Source organism: Leptodactylus fuscus, chromosome 1 (assembly GCF_031893055.1).
Source record: "Leptodactylus fuscus isolate aLepFus1 chromosome 1, aLepFus1.hap2, whole genome shotgun sequence".
In the NCBI taxonomy this organism is placed as follows: Eukaryota; Metazoa; Chordata; class Amphibia; order Anura; family Leptodactylidae; genus Leptodactylus; species Leptodactylus fuscus.
Genome location: NC_134265.1, coordinates 181,155,999 through 181,175,114, shown reverse-complemented (window position 1 = coordinate 181,175,114; position 19,116 = coordinate 181,155,999). Strand labels below are relative to the sequence as shown.

General features: G+C 40.6%; 1 protein-coding gene across 2 annotated transcripts in view; it reads left to right on the top strand.

The window, feature by feature from the left end:
- The window catches only part of PLPPR1 (phospholipid phosphatase related 1), a 100,416-nt gene extending 81,917 nt beyond the window's left edge, over nucleotides 1-18,499 (top strand). The window contains exons 5-9 of one of the 2 annotated variants that reach the window (XM_075280365.1): nucleotides 1,628-1,878; nucleotides 9,028-9,204; nucleotides 11,895-12,026; nucleotides 14,005-14,153; nucleotides 17,434-18,499. In XM_075280365.1, the coding sequence (XP_075136466.1) occupies nucleotides 1,628-1,878; nucleotides 9,028-9,204; nucleotides 11,895-12,026; nucleotides 14,005-14,153; nucleotides 17,434-17,452 (728 nt within the window). In that variant the 3' untranslated portion in view covers nucleotides 17,453-18,499. The remainder of the gene's footprint in view (nucleotides 1-1,627; nucleotides 1,879-9,027; nucleotides 9,205-11,894; nucleotides 12,027-14,004; nucleotides 14,154-17,433) is intronic. The other variant, XM_075280366.1, reaches the window with a different exon arrangement.
- The last annotated feature ends 617 nt before the right edge of the window (nucleotides 18,500-19,116 follow it).

Sequence of the window (19,116 nt, the reverse complement as noted above, 5' to 3'; positions counted from 1 at the left end):
ATGTGAATAGCCCAGACTCGCTGATATTGAATTTAATGCTGTTGTGTGACAGAAAAACAGATGTCAATAAGCACTGTGAATGTAGCCTTAGTTTATTCCTAGTGGATAAAAATCAGTCATCATTGTCATGTAATGTACACAGTTGCACAGCTTGTTACAGGATTGTTAGTTATATTACTGTGCTGTGATTGTAACAAGTTCATCATATGACCATGGACTGTATGTCACATAACCATAGACTGTATATCACATGACCATGGACTGTATATCACATGACCATAGACTGTATATCACAAGACCATGGACTGTATATCACATGACCATGGACTGTATATCACATGACCATAGACTGTATATCACATGACCATAGACTGTATATCATATGACCATGGACTGTATATCACATGACCATAGACTGTATATCACATGACCATGGACTGTATATCACATGACCATAGACTGTATATCACATGACCATAGACTGTATATCACATGACCATAGACTGTATATCACATGACCATAGACTGTATATCACATGACCATAGACTTTACATCACATGACCATGGACTGTACAGTATGTCGCATGATCATAGACTGTATATCACATGACCATAGACTGTATATCACAAGACCATGGACTGTATATCACATGACCATGGACTGTATATCACATGACCATAGACTGTATATCACATGACCATAGACTTTACATCACATGACCATGGACTGTACAGTATGTCGCATGATCATAGACTGTATATCACATGACCATAGACTGTATATCACATGACCATAGACTGTACAGTATGTCGCATGATCATAGACTGTATATCACATGACCATAGACTGTATATCACATGACCATAGACTGTATATCACATGACCATGGACTGTATATCACATGACCATAGACTGTATATCACATGACCATGGACTGATTTTTATCTACTAAAAGTAAGCGGAATGAATGAAGGCAAGCAGAGATCTAGGAAACCATAACGAATTGATACAGAAAGTATACTGAAATTAGACAACCCCCTTTTAGATGACGTGCTACTGCCTGTAAGATTGAGTTGTGTCACTAATTTAATACCCATATGAACTAAAATACGAGATAACTAGTTTAGGTTTTGGCCCCATGTTGCAGAAAAGCTACTTTTTTGTTGCAGATTTTGCCACAGTTTTTTGCCTTTTTTTGCATTGAGGACTTTTCTCTCTGCCACTTTCAGTTCAATGGGGGCTGCTGGTGTCCATGTGTAAGCGCTGTTTTAGAAGTCAGGCTCTCCGTTATTCAGCTCCCCCGCTGGACTCGAATGACGGAGAGTACAACGCCAGTGTTAACCTAGCATAAAGCTTCGTTCACATCTGCATTGTTATCTTCATTGGGGTACTACATTGTAGCAGGAGGTAAATAATGGAATATAAATAATGGAAGCACCTAATTCGTGACATGAGCGGTAATGGGCTGCATTTTAATGGACAAAATACAGCTGCAGACATTTTAACAGATTCTGTGAGGAAGATTCTGTGAACAGAGCCTACATACTGAAGTACTACAAATTTACTAAAATAATAAGATTTATTGCAATAATAACTACATATAATGACATTTTCTTTTTTTGCAGGTGTTTTTGCATTTGGACTGTTCGCAACGGACATTTTCGTAAATGCTGGCCAAGTAGTGACAGGCAACCTCACTCCCTATTTCTTGACTGTGTGTAAACCAAACTACACTGGGACAGACTGCCTTGCCCACCATCAGTTTATCAGCAATGGAAATATCTGCACCGGTGATCCTGAAGTGATTGAGAAAGCCAGGAGGTCGTTCCCATCCAAACAAGCTGCTTTAAGTATTTACTCTGCATTATATGCAACAGTGAGTAAAATCGTATATTAAACTTTGGAACTGTGGAACTATTTTGCAGTCATTGATGCGAAAAATGTCTTCTGTTAAGGATGAGAAGGCTTTTTGTAATAGTTTGGACGAGCATAGCATGTGCTCAGCTCTTGTAATGTTTTAAGCTATTTTGTCCCTATGAGTAAATCCTGGGATTGCCACATCCACTACAAGATTTGGCACAACTTACATATTTTAACCCAGTCCCAAAATCCGAAACAATTTTATGGCAGATGTGAGGGATTTAAATGGTCTTAAGCTGAGCAGTCGCCATAGGCGCCGGTCTTTGCTGTACTATTCATCTGAGACCTAGCGCTAATGCCCAAGATCAGTGCCCGCTGAAAAAAATCTGACTCCATTTTCCCCACCACACATAGGCTCTGCAATTCGAGGGGTATCACTGGTTTACAGAATAAGATCCAAGGCTGGCTTTCTGTTGCAATGACAGATGAGAGTCTATTGAAGGTTCCCAAGCTTGTCTAGCATTCATTTGTATTATAGACTACTCTATGCAGCCTGTAATACAAATGCCGCCAATTTGAAATGCAAAAAGAGTAAAAAAAAAAGTAACAAAAAAATAGAGTAAAAATTAATATCAAACTCATTTCCCTAGAACACTTAAAAGTAAAAAAATAAAAAGAAACACATACACATTAGGTAAAAAAATTTAAATGCTCTAGTGGAAAAAAATAAATAAAAAGAGCCAAACCACAGTTTTTTTTTTTTTGCTACAATGCAAAAAGAAAAGGTAGTTCTGAAGCTCACCTTAGATATATGTATCTTCAGAGTGCACGACCTGGCTTCTGGACTATGGAAGCGTGTGATACAAATCTGAAAGGAAGGTAGATCGGCATCTCGCTGAATACGTTTATAATTTAAGTTTTAATTCATTTTCCAAATAATAAAAAACACAAACAAAGAAAAAAGTGCAGAAAAGGAATGAAAAATACAAGAAAAATCTAAAAAAAAACCTGTACGGCTCTTAGTCATAGCGTGTTTTTTTCGCTGTTTTGTCTCTGTTAGAAATTTGTATAAAAACATTCAAAGCAATAGACATTCCCCGAGATATTCTAATTAAAAAGTACACCTGACCCCGCAAAAAAAGACTCCAAATGCAGCCTAAGAAATTATAATATGGATATGAGTTTCAGAATATGGATGACTCTAAGAATTTTTTTATTTTTTTTTTGCCTGTGGTTTTCCAGGCTAACATTATTGATGACCTGTCTTAAAGATAGATCATCAATACCAGATTGGTGGCATCCGACACCTCACACCATTACTGATCAATTGTTCTCAGCAGCTGATACACAGAGAATGGAGCTGGAAGCAGATAGCTCTGTTCTCTTTGTAGTGGTCAGATCAGGTACTACAGATCAGTGACCAATTCATTTGAACATGGGAAGAATATGCAAATCTGTCTTCCATGATTTAATTAGGAAGTCAGTGCCTCAGTCATGCAGGCCAATAGAGGGCGCTCTCTGAGGATGTGCAAGTCTGTCTTCCATGATGTAATTAGGAAGACAGAGCCTCATTCATGCAACCCAATAGAGGGCGCTCACTTTAACATCATGCACGACCTTCCCTGAGGCCTTTGCTTGCAATGATGTTGGGATTTTACCAGGTACAGTCTCTCAGCCGAGGACAGCTGTTTCAATGTTATTGCATCTCATCAGCCTGGTGCAGAGAAGACTGACCTGGCAGAGGTGAGAGGCTTCTAGACAGGGTTAAGGGGATATCGTCCCTCCATAGGGAGAGACCACCATTTAGGTGTGTGGAGTCTTATTAAGCCATTAGTGCTCCACTGTGCAAGGGAACATGGGAAGAATATGCAAATCTGTCTTGCAAGATGTAATTAGGAAGTCAGTGCCTCAGTCATGCAGTCCAATAGAGGGCGCTCCCTGAGGATGTGCAAGTCTGTTTTCCATGATGTAATTAGGAAGACAGAGCCTCATTCATGCAACCCAATAGAGGACGCTCCCTTTAACATAATGCCCGACCTTCCCAGAGGCCTTTGCTTGCAATGATGTGGGATTTTACCAGGTACAGTCTCTCAGCCAAGGACAGCTGTTTCCATGTTATTGCATCTCGTCAGCCCGGCGCAGAGAAGACTGACCTGGCAGAGGTGAGAGGCTTCTAGACAGGATTAGGGGGATATCGTCCCTCCATAGGGAGAGACGATGAGAGGTAAGCTGCAGTGACTCAGTTCTGCCGCTTTCCTTTTCCATTCTCTGTGTATCCATTGCCAAGAACAGCGGATCTGTGGGGGGTCGCAAGTGTAAGACCTCTGCATATCTGATATTAGTGACCTATCTTCAGTGTCAATCTGGGATGCCTAGGGCCCACCATTGGGATTTTTTTTCTAGGGGCCGACCACCAGGACCCCTGTAGATCAGCTGTTGTTCAGCTTACCGATTTAAAATAAAAAATCAAAGATGAGGTCCTTGGAGAGCCGGCAATAATTGTAAAACTGATGACCCCTACACTACAGTCACATAGCACAAACCACAGATAGGGGTTCTGTCATACTGTCCTCCCAGCCACATACGTTTACCACGTTTGCCTTGTTACACCTGTAGTTTTCTATTAGAAGAAATGTAAGTACATGTGTAACCCACAATTAGTGGTAAATGTATGTGACTGGGAGCAGAGTGAGGTTATACCTGTTGGGTGATGTACCTGGATGTTGTATCTCTGGCCACCAGTACTTTCACTTTACTGTAAGTGAAACGTGGTTTAGTTTCAGCCATATTTAATTCCTGGCGATGCAGCAACAGTAAAACCACAGCCAGGAATTAATGGGTGTCACAATTACACCAAAGTGACAGCACTGGCACAGAGGGACTGGATTTGGCTTTAGTTGTCACTACCTGAAAAGAAACTCCCTAAGTCTGAGGTCCCACGTTATGGAAATGCAGCTTTTTTCGTTTGCTGCGTATTTCTGAGTCAAAGCCAGGAGTGGATTGAGCAGAATGGAGACATATAAGAAGTTTCCTAGGTATTTCCCATTCCTTTAGTAGTCATTCTTGGCTTTGGCTCAAAACATTGCAGCAAAATCTGCAACAAAAACGCTGTCTTTCCGCAACGTGGAGCCTCAGCCTAAGGCCTCCTGCTCACAAATAGCACAGATGTGGTTTTCACCAATCTATACATTAAAAATGAATTGATAGGGCCGCAAATACAGACACATATAGGACCTGCTCCATAAGTTGCAGCTCTTCAATTTGGGCTGGACACACAGACGCAAAAGCAACGGCATCTATGTGTACAGGCCCATTGAAATGTAATAGTCCATAATTGTATCCACCATTGCATATAAAATTTGGTCATGTGTATTACAGCTTAGTAACTCCAGGTGCCTCATATTAATAGTAGTTAACCCCCAACATGTCCCTCACATTAACCTCCTGTGTGACCCATATAAGAGTTACTGATATGTGGGAGACATGAAGGATTATTACATTAAACATTATTAAGGCACTTTATTATTACCTCCATATAATGTCTCATATAATATTAAAGGGATTCTACCATTAAAAAACTGTTTTTTTCTAGGTAACACGTCGGAATAGCCTTTAGAAAGGCTATTCGTCTCCTACCTTTAGATGTGATCTCCGCCGCGCCGTTCATTTGAAATACCGGTTTGTACCGGTATGCTAATTAGTTCTCTTGCAGCGATTGGGGCGTCCCCCAGCGCAGAAAATGCGATGGGGATGTCCCCATTGCTGCTCGAAAACCGTCTCCAGCGCCGCCTCTATCTTCTTCTGCATCCTCCCCTTCCTTCTTTGGCTTGACGCCGGACGCCTGCGCAGTACGCTCTGTTCGGCGAACTTCGCCGAACGTACTGCGCATGCCCGCGACCATAGTGCCGACACCGCAAGTTCGCCGAACAGAGCGTACTGAGCAGGCGTCCGACGTCAAGCCGAAGAAGGAAGGGGAGGATGCAGAAGAAGTCAGAGGTGGCGCTGGAGTCGGTTTTCGAGCAGCAATGGGGACGCCCCCATCGCATTTCCTGCGCTGGGGCCCGCCCCCATCGCTGCGAGAGAACTAATTAGCATACCGGTACAAACTAGTATTTCGAACGAAGGGCGCGGCGGAGATCACTTCCAAAGGTAATAGACGAATAGCCTTTCTAAAGGCTATTCCGACGTGTAACCTAGAAAAAAAAGTTTTTTAATGGTAGAATCCCTTTAACCCTTATGTGAGGTACACAGAGGTTAATGTGAGGGACATGATGGAGTTAATTGCTATTAATATGAGGCACATGGAGTTACTAAAACTAAATTAATCATCCAAATGCCTGACATTAATAGGAATTGTAACCCCAGTATGTACCTGTGTGTTTTACTTTCAATTCACTTCACTTTACTTTCACTTCACTCTCCTCTCTTCTGCAGGATGCAGACACAGGAGCAGGGGCCTCCTTCCTTCTGAGCTTTCATCTCTCCTGCTAGAGAAGGGGCAGTGTCCTATATCATTGCTGTAGCACTAAAGGACCTCCCCCTTCGTTCAATTTATGCAGATCCTTGCAGTCCTGTGTTCCGTGTCTCATTTTGCCATTGCAAATGCTTTGGTTAAGGGCCCCATCAGGATGGTGAGGGGCATAATTGGGGCCCCTGACTAATGCATTTGTATTAACAAAATGAGGATTAATAGTTGGGGCTTGGGGCCCACCGGGGGATTCACCACTTCCCCGGTGGGTCAGTCCAACCCTGCCTATCTTTAGGATAGCTCATCAATATTTTTAACCAGGATATCCCTTTAAATATACATAGCACTATGTGCAAACATATGGCCAATACTACAAAGTAGTTGAAAGGAAGGAGATTGAGAGTTCTTTTGTATTCTTTTTCTGTATTGTTTAGCTCAGCATGTCAATCTTAGATTGCTTTCTATTGCATCTTCAGTTAATAACAGTGGACATCAAAGTAGCTCAGATTTCCGGACTGTCTCTATTACTGCAGCAAAGCGCTATTGCCCCCTAGTGTTTATCAATAGTATTTTAATATTGAAGTATTTTTTTTCTGTATTCGCACTAGTTATACGGTAAATTAGAGGTCGTGGTTCATTGTGTTATGATTCCATGATTATTTTGCCATATTTTTTGCATTTTAAATGGCAACATAATGATTCAGAAGCTTTAAGTGACAGGACTACAATATTTACAACCTAAAATATATCCCCTTATTCTACAAACGGAATCTTCTTCTTTTTTACCTGGCCATTCATATGAAATAACTGTCAGACAAAAGTACATTTGACTGGCAGCTATTTCTCCTGACACCACAATAAACCCAAACATTTGGCTGGAACACATACGCATGTTTATTTCAATAGGAAAAGAGGAATAAAATAGTGTCTGGCACATCTGGCATATGCTGATCTTCCAAGGGAGAAAAGCATCTGGGTTGTGGAACTCCAATCCTTTCTGGCACTGGGAGAGTCTGGAAGCCCCTATACACATTATACACATATGTTCTTAAGATTCTAAATACACAAAAATAGCAGCCATAAGTAATTTAAAAGAAATGACTGAACGGATGAGCCTAAGGGGGAGTTCACACGATGTAATGTGCAGCGTGATGTGGCACATATACGGCATGTGAGAGTTTGCGCGCCGTAAAAGCTCCCATTCATTTCAAACTCTCACACGCCGTATATGTGCCACATCATGCTGCACGTTACATCGTGTGAACTCCCCCAAAGAAGTTAAAACAAATATTGCTTTAACTTATTGTATTATTGTAAATATTTCAAGGATATCCCAAATGTGTTGGGGTTAATGGAAACAGAGTTTTTTTGGTGTGGATTTTGATGCTGAATCCAAGTCAGAATCTGCCTCCAAAAAACGCCTCACCATAGAGTACTATATATTCCGCTAGCTTTTTTTTTCTGTTAGCGAATTTTTTCCGCTAATGGAAAAAAACAAACAAACAAAAAAAAAACACATGACCTTTCTTCAGGTGGATTCCACCTGAAAAAAAACCCAATGGGAGTCAAAGGTAGGCAGGTATACTGCTTGCGTTGTTTTCAAGGTCCATGCACTGTGCTGGTAGGAAAGAAAAAACACAAAAAACTAAAAACAACTCAAAAAACGTTCCAAAAAAAAAAGCTTCAAAAAACCATTTCCTAATTCCTGAAGCAGACTTTTTCCTCACCAAAATCCTCGCCAAAAAACTCTGTGCGCATTGAACCTTGCAGTATCCTTGTGGCATTAGAGGAACTTCTCAAAACTGTACAAAGCACAGAAATAAGGAAATGGTAAGCCAATGTGCCTTTCCTCTGATTCTACTCAAGGAATAAATGGCACTTAATTTCACTTTGGTCAAAAGAAGATTTTTATTACACTCAATTTAAATATGAAAACCAACCAGCAATAAAATACTTCATGCCCAGGAAGATATGACTCTATGGAATGGCATGACTAATTTTAGAAGCTTGGTATTAAAGGGGTTGTCCCATTAAAGACATATAAGCATTTTCCTATAGGTAATAATTGAAGCAGAACAAACTATATATGGAGTCTTCTCTAACACCTGAAAAAGCCTCCAGGAAACACAAAAGACATACATACTACTGTTGGGTGGAAGTTAGTCACAGTCATTTATTAATATATACTCAGCAATGGAAATTGTAAGGCTCTTAATGGTCTGACAACCTTATACAGGATGCCGTAAGCACAACTGGACTCCCAAATGACAAGTCCATCTTCCTAGCGCCATCTTCTCCATTCCAGAGAACAATATAAGAAAAAACAAAAGAATGTACACATAGTACAACCAATAATGATAATATGGTCAGTTTGATAGCATGAAAATAACATTGGTTAAAATATACTTAAAGAGTGACAACATATAATAATATGTTAATAATAATTACGTGCCATCAACTTTTATTTCTTTGGCCTTTGTCAACCAATAATCTCTTGCTATACATTACATTTATTTGCCTGTGGTCTTATTAGTATGTTTAGTTCATACTCTTGGTTTCAAGTTCTGAATAATACATTTCAGGTAGACACTTTACAATTTCAGATATGCCAAGCAAACCTTTTAAGTCCTTTTGATGGCACAGTCAAAAGAACCATAATCTCTTTGAAATGACAAGGGATTCCCTCTTCTGTTTCAGATGTATATCACGAGCACAATAAAAACGAAAAGCAGCAGACTAGCTAAACCTGTTCTCTGCCTCGGGACTCTTTGTTCTGCATTTCTAACTGGACTGAACCGTGTATCTGAATACAGAAACCACTGTGTAGATGTTATTGGTGGCTTCATTCTGGGAACTGCTGTGGCTTTGTTTTTGGTAAGTAGCCTCACGCTAACCTCCAATTTCCTTATGGTAGAAATGTATTTAACATTTTGTAATTCCAATACTACTACTGTCAGTATCAAGAAAGTATTTTTGGCATATTTTTATGTCTTACGTATCAGCTAACAGAACAGCAGTGTAAATTATGAGAGTGGTATGAAGCATATGTACCACAGGAGCATCATGTACGACAACTGTACTTCATACTTCCAGTGGGCATTATAACTAAATTGGAGTCACTAATCATAGTTGTGCAAAATAGAGCATATCTAAAAATCAGTCACAGAAAAGTGAAGTTACTTAGTTACATACTGTAGTTGAGATAGTTGAAAACATGTCCATGTAGCCAAACCTGCAGAAAAATGCTTTTGCAGTTAAGAAGACTTATTTTTGACAATCATGAATTCTTCTTTCCTCTATATGATTCATTGTCATGATTTACAGACACAGGTTACATTCACATTTGTATCGGGGTGTAGTTGGAGTCTCAATTGCAATGTCCACCTGAAATTGGCGGATGAAAAAGTCCTTCATGCATGGCTTTTTTGTCTATTGTTTTCAATTTAAAAATAACGGACACTTGAAGGACCCCATTATACTCAATGTGGGCTGTTGGGCTCTGTATGTAACTTCTATTTTAGAGGACCCCTGTCTGTTACTCTGATCCTTCAACGGATCAGTACAATGTATAGCCAATGCTAATGTGAACCTAGCATCACGTGTAAAAAGATCATAATATTTAAAGGGGACCTTTTACCACCTCTAACAGTTCCTGTTCTTATCATATGTTAACAAGCAACAACAGGTGCACCTCCACTTATTCTGGTACAGTTGGAATTTTTCTGTAGGTCCCACCATTACCGAGACATCAATGCTGTTATTTTTGGAGCCTGATATACTATTTAGGCAGGAGCAGGCAAGGGGTGTGATTCTGAGCTCTGACCCAGGCTGCCTCTGACACCCACTGCCTGACATTGCCCTTCTGACATTACAGAGCCTTATTAGCACATTAGCACCAAAATTAACTGCATTTGTTGCTTTGGAACAGTGTGGGCTAGAGAACTAAATCCAACTGTGCTGGAATCAGTGGAACAGTGTCTATTAACATGTTCTAAGAACTTGAATGGGTGAAGGTGGTGAAAGGTCCTCTTTAATGTATAATATTTATTTATTTTTTTTAAATGTAGATTGTGAGCCCCAGATAGGGATCACAATATACCTTTTTTCCCTATCAGTGTGTCTTTTTGGAATGGGAGGAAATCCACACAAACACAGGGAGAACATACAAACTCCTTGCAGATGTTTTGTTCCTGGCGGGATTTGAGCCCAGGACTCCAGCTGCAAGGCTGCAGTGCTAACCACTGAGCCACCGTGTTGCCCAGTTTTATATGCTTATGTATAATATTTATAAATTAGAATAACCCCAAGATTCTGGACATTCTGTGGATTCTTTTCTTGGGTAATATAATTTCCATAGTATAGCATTAGATGAAGGGAATATTTTAACTTATTAAATAAAAAACGATGCTTAGCCATTCTGTGTGTTATCATGCCACATAAAAAACATTGGGGGAATAGAATGACACATTTCTGCATTAGGACTAGATACTATACTCTCTGTATAAAATATATCTCTTATGTGTGGAACTCAGAAAACATGATTTGCTGGGGCTTCATCCATAAATACATTTCCTTTTGATTTTATGAAAAGACATAGAATATGAAATATGGATCGTCCAGTAAAACGATTGTTGCATATTTTTAGTCCTGAGTTGTCAGAATGAGAGGTAGTCTCAGTTAAGAGAGATGGTTGCGGACTAGAGATGAGCGAACACTGTTCGGATCAGCCGTTCCGAACAGCACACTCCAATAGAAATGAATGGAAGCAACTGGCACGTACACTTTGCCAGCGGCCGGTCGCTTAACCCCCTGCGTGCCGGCTACGTCCATTCATTTCAATGGGAGCGCGCTGTTCGGAACAGCTGTATCATCTCTATTGCGGACATCTCCATTTATCTAGTTTTTTTTTTTTAATAACTAATAGAGATGAGCGAACAGTAAAATGTTCGAGGTTTGATATTTGTTTTGAGTAGCCCCTCAATATTCGACTACTCGAATCGAATATCAAACCCTATTAAAGTCTATGGGGGAAAATGCTCGTTTCAGGGGTAGGCAACGTTCAATCAAATTATACTTACCAAGTCCACGAGTGAGGTTCGGGCTGGATCCTCCATGCAGTCTTCTCCTTGCAGCGTCCCCGCGGCGTCTTCCGGCTCTGAATTCATTCTGCCAGGCATTACGCACTACAAGTGGACATGCGCAGTCGGCTCTGCCCAGGCCCGATGCCTGGCAGAGTGAATGAAGAGCCGGAAGACGCCGCGGGGAAGCTGCACGTAGAAGACTTCTAAAGGTAGGAGAAGAACCAGCGTTGATAGGCCGACTGTATAGCATTCGGCCAATCAATGCTGGTTCTGCATCGAACTTTTACATTCGAACAGTGAGTGGTACTCGATCGAGTACGAGTATTTCGAATACCGTAATATTCGATCGAATACCTACTCGATCGAGTGCTACTCGCTCATCTCTAATAATTAACTCTAAATCTAACTTTTTATCACAATAGCTAGTGTACAGTGACAGTATGATTTGCTTATTTCTGTCATAAAAATTTTATGTTATTGCAGGGGCTGTGCGTTGTACACAACTTTAAAGGAACACATGGAAGTCCTTCTAAGCCGAAGCCTGAAGACACACGAGGAATGCCCCTAATGGCGTTTCCCAGAGTTGAGAGTCCTCTGGAGACTTTAAGTGCACAGGTATTGTTTCATTACTGTATTTAGATGTCTAAATGCCAATAGTACTGTTAGTGGACGTAGAATGAAAATGTGTTTAAAGGGGCTCTATCACTGGGAAAAGTCATTTTTAATTAATCACATCCTTGCATAGCCCTTAGAAAGGCTATTCCAAACCTATCTTTAGTATGTAAATTTTTCTGCGTGGCGTCCGCACAAGAAAAGTAGTTCTTTTAGTTGGAAGATGGAAGAGACCTCACCACATACCATGTAGAACGCAGGTATTGGCCTATTTAAAAGCAGCAGGGACCCACTGGGCATCTTAAAGTCATGGGCCTTGTAGCAGCTGGTACAGTTGTTATGGCGGTCCTTATGTCACTGAACCTAACCTATGATGCATTTGTGGATATGTTGCTAGATATCAATCGTTTGTTCTGTGAAAAGTTTCAAGACTAGAAATATGAAAACATGCTATAAAAAGAGCTGGTGGTCCCTCTAGTGGTGAGATAGAATAGACATGTAAAGAAAAATTCTGATACAAAAATCAAGGAAATCATGGCTGGGTGTCGTAGCACAGAAAATTCTTATATTCCTGGTTGCATCCATTGGCAACTGATCAAAACAAAAGGCTGCCAGCGGGAAAACTTGCAGGCTAAAGGGGAGTTTTCCTCTGCAGACTTTCTACTTCCATTATACCTATAGGCAAACTGCAGTGTTTCTGTAGGTATAACTGACATGCTGGGATTTACAAAAATGTGATAGTTTTGGAAATCGCAGCATTTTAACTGCTCATATTTTTCTGCAATGTGTAGGTAAGATTCACTAGAATCCTATCCATTTTGCAGTGACTGTAAAACACTGGGGCGCTTCTGCTCACGCGCCCTTTCCCACAGCGCTACAGCTGATTTCTTTGTGCCGCGTCCACCCTTTGCTACTGACCACCAATTGTATTGACTCCAGCGGACCCTGCGGGCGAACGAGCGGAGAATCCAGTGGCTCCAGTGGCTATAGTTTGAAATATCGTGCATATTACTCTACCCTTCTGTTAAGAGTCTGATGAAGGTACTTGTACGTACTGAAAAACGTTTCACCTAAAGCTCTACTTGAAACACTTAATAAAACACTGAAAGATTTTTGAAGCACAACCTTTTGTGTGACGTTCCATTTCTGATGATCAAGTTGGGTTGGGCCCCTACGCTCACACCACCATTACAACTCCTACCGCAACCCTCTTACCATCTGCCACACGGGGCGCCAATCTTACTGACACTTAACATGTTAACAGTATGGGGTACATCTGTATGCTGCTTATAGAGTAATCGTTGCTTCAAATATTTATGTAAATTAATAGTTCAGGTGAATATACGAAACTTTGTAATACATCTTATCATAGGAAAATGCTGATATCTGCTATCAGCTCCTCTCCTGCTTGGCAAACTGCTGAGTTCAGTATGAGATATCCTTCGCTGAACACAGCCTTCAGTTTATACAACTCTATGGAAAGGGGAAGGGGAGCAGAAAGAGGAGTGAGTGAGAAGCAAAGCATCCGGAGCAGATTACAGAAAGACCTCTCTCTCACATCTATAATGCTAACTTCTGCTAAGATCTGCTGAAAAACTGTTATAGAAAGTATAAGAAAGAAAGAAATCTTGCTATGTCCTCTAGCAATATGTTTCTTTGTTCTTGCTTCTACCTCACTGTACTCCTCTTTCTCCTCCCACTACCTTTTTCATAGACCTCATTGTAATTTTTTCAGCAAGTGAGGTAATCCACCTTCACAGTGCAGACAGCTCTACAGGCAGGAGAAAAACGGATAATGGCACAAAAGAGGACTTTCCTCTGTTGAGATATATTACAAGGTTTCTTATAATCAGTTAAACAGGTTGTCCAGGATAAATATTTTTTTAAATTAGGCTGGGAAGGTAAAAAAAAGTTCTCACCTGTGCTCCAGTGTCCTCCCAGCACAGTCTGGTAATACTTCGTCAATGTCTTCTTGCGGCAGAAGTCCTCATCAGCTTTGACATCCCAAGCTCCATTCCTTAGACCGCTGATGGACCTCAGCAGTCACATGCAGCGGGGTGGTCCGCCGGAAGAAAACATCACAGCAGCAGAACCGGACTGCACTGGGAAGCATTGGAGCACCGGGGACATGTGAGTATTTTTTTTTTTACCTCCCCGACCTAATTTTAAAATAAAATTTTATCCTGGACAACCCCTTTAAGGCTGCTCATCATGTTTACCTGCAATCCTTTGGAAATTTATCAAAAACAAATCACAATAATACCTTGAATTGTGCCAAATAACAGGGTGTTCGCCATCCACAAATCATTATTGTACTCTGGAGTCTCTTCGGGGGTGGAGTGAAAAAATACTAAATACTTATACTCTCCTTCCCTCACCTCTTCTGAAATGTCTTTTGGCCTTTTGTTTGACATCAGCAGCTTGTGATTGGGCCTCATGATGTTAATATGCCCCATGTCACTGCTGAGGCCCAACTTCAGGCTTCATCAATGCCAGAGGATGCCCAGGAAAGAAGACAGGACTTGAGTGTTTATTACTCTTCCACACCTCCCTTGGGATTCCATTATTACCGTATTTTTCGGACTATAAGACGCACTTTTTTTCCCCCAAATTTCGGAGGAAAATGAGGGTGCGTCTTATAGTCTGAATGTGGGTTTGCAGCATGGCCGCGCTACTGCCACAGCTGGTTTTCTTCAGCGGCAGTAGGGCGGCAATCTGCAGGCCCCGGCAGCTAAGACAGTCCCCGGCATCTGCTGTAATAGACCGGCGGATGCCGGGGAGTGTCTTAGCTGCCGGGGCCTGCAGATTGCCGCGCTACTGCCGTTGAAGAAAACCAGCGGTGGCAGTAGCGCGGCCATGCTGCAAATCCACTCCTCCTCCACAGGTCCCGGCAGTCAGTCAGCCCCCCCCCCCCCACACCGGCCCCATACCTTTAGTGATGCAGGCCGGTGGGGGGGGGGAGCCGACCTGTTCCAATGACAGCTGGGAGCCTAATGAAGGCTCCCAGGCTTGTCATAGATATATATTACTATCGCGGCTGGTCTATGACCCTCCGCGATAGTAATGTATAGAATCTCCCATAGACGGCAATACACTTGTATTGCCGTCTATGGGACTTGCAATCAAATGATTGCAGGTTCAAGCCCCCTAGGCGGGGGATATTAAAATAGTAAAAAAAAAAAAAAAACAATTAAAAAAAATATAATAAAAAATAAAATAAATAAAAGTTCACCTCCTTTCCCTAGAATACATATAAAAGTATAACATTACTGTGAAACATACAGTCATGGCCAAAAGTTTTGAGAATGACACAAATATTATATTTTCACATGAACTTCTGCCCTCTGGTTTTTATGTGTGTTTGTCAGATGTTTTTATCACATTCAGAAATATAATTGCAATCATATTATGAGTAACAAAAGCTTATATTGACAGTTATAATGAGTTAATGCAGCAAGTCAATATTTGCAGTGTTGACCCTTCTTCTTCAGGACCTCTGCAATTCTCCCTGGCATGCTCTCAATCAACTTCTGGACCAAATCCTGACTGATAGCAGTCCATTCTTGCACAATCAATGCTTGCATTTTGTCAGAATTTGTAGGTTTTTGTTTGTCCACCCGTCTTTTGATGATTGACCACAAGTTCTCAATGGGATTAAGATCTGGGGAGTTTCCAGGCCATGGACCCAAAATCTCTATGTTTTGTTCCCTGAGCCATTTAGTTATCACCTTTGCTTTATGGCAAGGTGCTTCATCATGCTGGAAAAGGCATTGTTGATGGCCAAACTGCTCTTGGACGGTTGGGAGAAGTTGATCTTGGAGACATTCTGGTACCATTCTTTATTCATGGCTGTGTTTTTAGGCAAGACTGTGAAAGAGCCGATTCCCTTGGCTGAGAAGCAACCCCACACATGAATGGTTTCAGGATGCTTTACAGTTGGCATGAGACAAGACTGGTGGTAGCGCTCACCTCGTCTTCTCCGAATAAGCTGTTTTGCAGATGTCCCAAACAATCGAAAAGGGGATTCATCAGAGAAAATGACTTTACCCCAGTCCTCAGCAGTCCACTCCCTGTACCTTTTGCAGAATATCAGTCTGTCCCTGATGTTTTTTCTGGAGAGAAGTGGCTTCTTTGCTACCCTCCTTGAGACCAGGCCTTGCGCTAAGAGTCTCCGCCTCACAGTGCGTGCAGATGCACTCACACCTGCCTGCTGCCATTCCTGAGCAAGCTCTGCACTGCTGGTAGCCCGATCCTGCAGCTGAAACACTTTTAAGAGACAGTCCTGGCGCTTGCTGGTCTTTCTTGGGTGCCCTGGAGCCTTTTTGTCAACAATGGAACCTCTCTCCTTGAAGTTCTTGATGATGCGATAGATTGTTGACTGAGGTGCAATCTTTCTAGCTGCGATACTCTTCCCTGTTAGGCCATTTTTGTGCAGTGCAATGATGACTGCACGTGTTTCTTTAGAGATAACCATGGTTAACAGAAGAGAAACAATGATGCCAAGCACCAGCCTCCTTTTAAAGTGTCCAGTGGTGTCATTCTTACTTGATCATGACAGATTGATCTCCAGCCCTGTCCTCATCAACACCCACACCTGTGTTAATGGAGCAATCACTGAAACGATGTTAGCCGGTCCTTTTAAGGCAGGGCTGCAATGATGTTGAAATGTGTTTTGGGGGATAAAGTTCATTTTCTAGGCAAATATTGACTTTGCAAGTAATTGCTGTTAAGCTGATCACTCTTTATAACATTCTGGAGTATATGCAAATTGCCATTAGGAAAACTGAAGCAGTAGACTTTGTAAAAATTAATATTTGTATCATTCTCAAAACTTTTGGCCATGACTGTACACATTAGGTATCCCTGTGTCTGAAAATGCCCGGTCTACTAATATTTTTATGTACAGTGAACGTCAAAATCAAAAGTGCTAAACTGCCAGGTTTTTCTCTCTGTTTTGCCTCTGAATTAAATAAAAGGTGATCTAAGCAATAAACATTTCCCAAAATGGTATATCTAAAAAGTACACCTGGCCCCACAAAAAAAACGCCCTATACATCCCCGTACAGCTGCAGGGTCACCTGTCAATGTGGCCTTGCAGCTGTTCCAAAACTACAACTCCCATATATTAAATATTTTACCATTTTTTGCCTGAAATTTTTTTTCCCTATTTTTCTCCTCTAAAACCTGGGTGCGTCTTATAGTCCGAAAAATACGGTATATACTGGGTTTGAAGAGATCCCACAGTATTGTTATAGCACTTATGAATCAACAAAACTTGCAAATATTTGCAAAATAACTCTTCCGAGGTTTGCCCATCTCTATATAAGATCGAATCATATTGTGTATGTATAATCACATTATAAATGTCAATGACCTGGATCTTAACCCACTTATGCTTTCTATCCAACAGAATCACTCTTCATCGATGACTGAAGTAACCTGAATCATGTAATGGACTTAAAAGGAACTGTTTTTTTATACTACATTAGATGGAGACCACCAAGAACACAGTTGCTCATTGTTAAACTGTGACTATCAGTATTATGTTATATCTAGTTAGAAGCTGATGTTTTTGTACAATTTTGTTCAAGGAAGTGATGTAGCTTGCCCTGATATTATTTTCTATTGTAGTGTCAACATTCAACATCCCATTTCTATGCCATAAGCAAGTTTTTTCTCCTGTTATGGTATATGGTGCACTAAAAATGACGACCATCCTTTTCAATTGTCATTATTCTGGATGTTTGTATACAACTTTTTGTATTATTTTATAAGCATTAAACTGCTGTGTAAATGAAAACGCTATCACACACTTTCATTTTTTGTTTTCAAAACTGAAGAATTTTATACTTGAAGTGTGTATAGGAGTGGATACTTTTTGATTGAATTCTTAGTAATTTGCTCCATATACTTTATTTAAAGCAGTGATTAGCAGAAATTAATAGATTATTTGTAATTACCCATACAAACACGTTCCTATTATTTGTTAGCAAATCAAAGAAATATGAAAGAGTCATGTATCCAGATTGCATTGATCTACATTGCATTGATCTAGATTGCACTAGGAACTAAGAAATGCTCATGTTTCATTTCCAGTGCAGTTCAGGAGTACAAAACATTTGCAAGTCACCAGCAACTTCTTAGGATCTATTTATATTAGTTTTATTTTTACAAGATCCATGACAGATCTGATGGATGCATTGTGATCTATCATGATCTCTTAGGGTAAGTTTACATGGTGGAAAGTGAAGAGGAAGAGGAGAATCCCTTTGGTTTTATTCCATGACCTTCACTTCTGACTAGGTTTTATGAATGGGCCTTATCGGCCAAGTGTCTGGCACCGCAGGTTCTGAATCCACAGTCAAGCTTTTTTTTTAGCATCCTGCTTCGATCTCTGCTTCCCATTGATGTTGCCTCAAGATCAGTGCCATATTACATTGTCTGAACATACCCTTAAAGTTTATAACTATCCATTTTAATCCAATTGACTTTAACTAGAACTAATACAAATGTGAACAAACCCTTGGAATTGTTATAGACCGTATGTGTTGTAGTACCATTCAAAAAGTTTTACTTCTTGTAATGCTAGTCATACATACTGTATAAGAAAGCTGTTATTTGACCATCAGCTGTCTTACTTGGTTTCCCATACTCAGTCTAAGCATCCATGTATCCTGTATGGGAGGGGAGGAAGCTGCTGTTAAACTCTCCTGGCAGCAGCTCATGTACCCAACAAAAGGGTTGGGCAGTTGAAATTCTTAATACCCCTCGATATCTGCATCTGCCATCAGGGGAAAGCCTGGACCATGCACATTAGGAGATCATCCAGCCCCAACAAATTTGTGTAAATAAATTAGTAGGCACATTTACATGTATAAGCAGACACCTAGTCATATACACTTAATATACAGTCCAAATGAGCTTGCTTTATTGATCCCATAAAGATATTTATTGCCTGAGCATTTAGTATGCAGTGTACTTAAATAATTAATACCCAATAATTTTGTCATTAACACTATTTCATTATATCTAGACAGGATCTTCAATCCATGATTTGAGAATGCTCGAAGGTGCATGAGGTGCTTGTAAATAT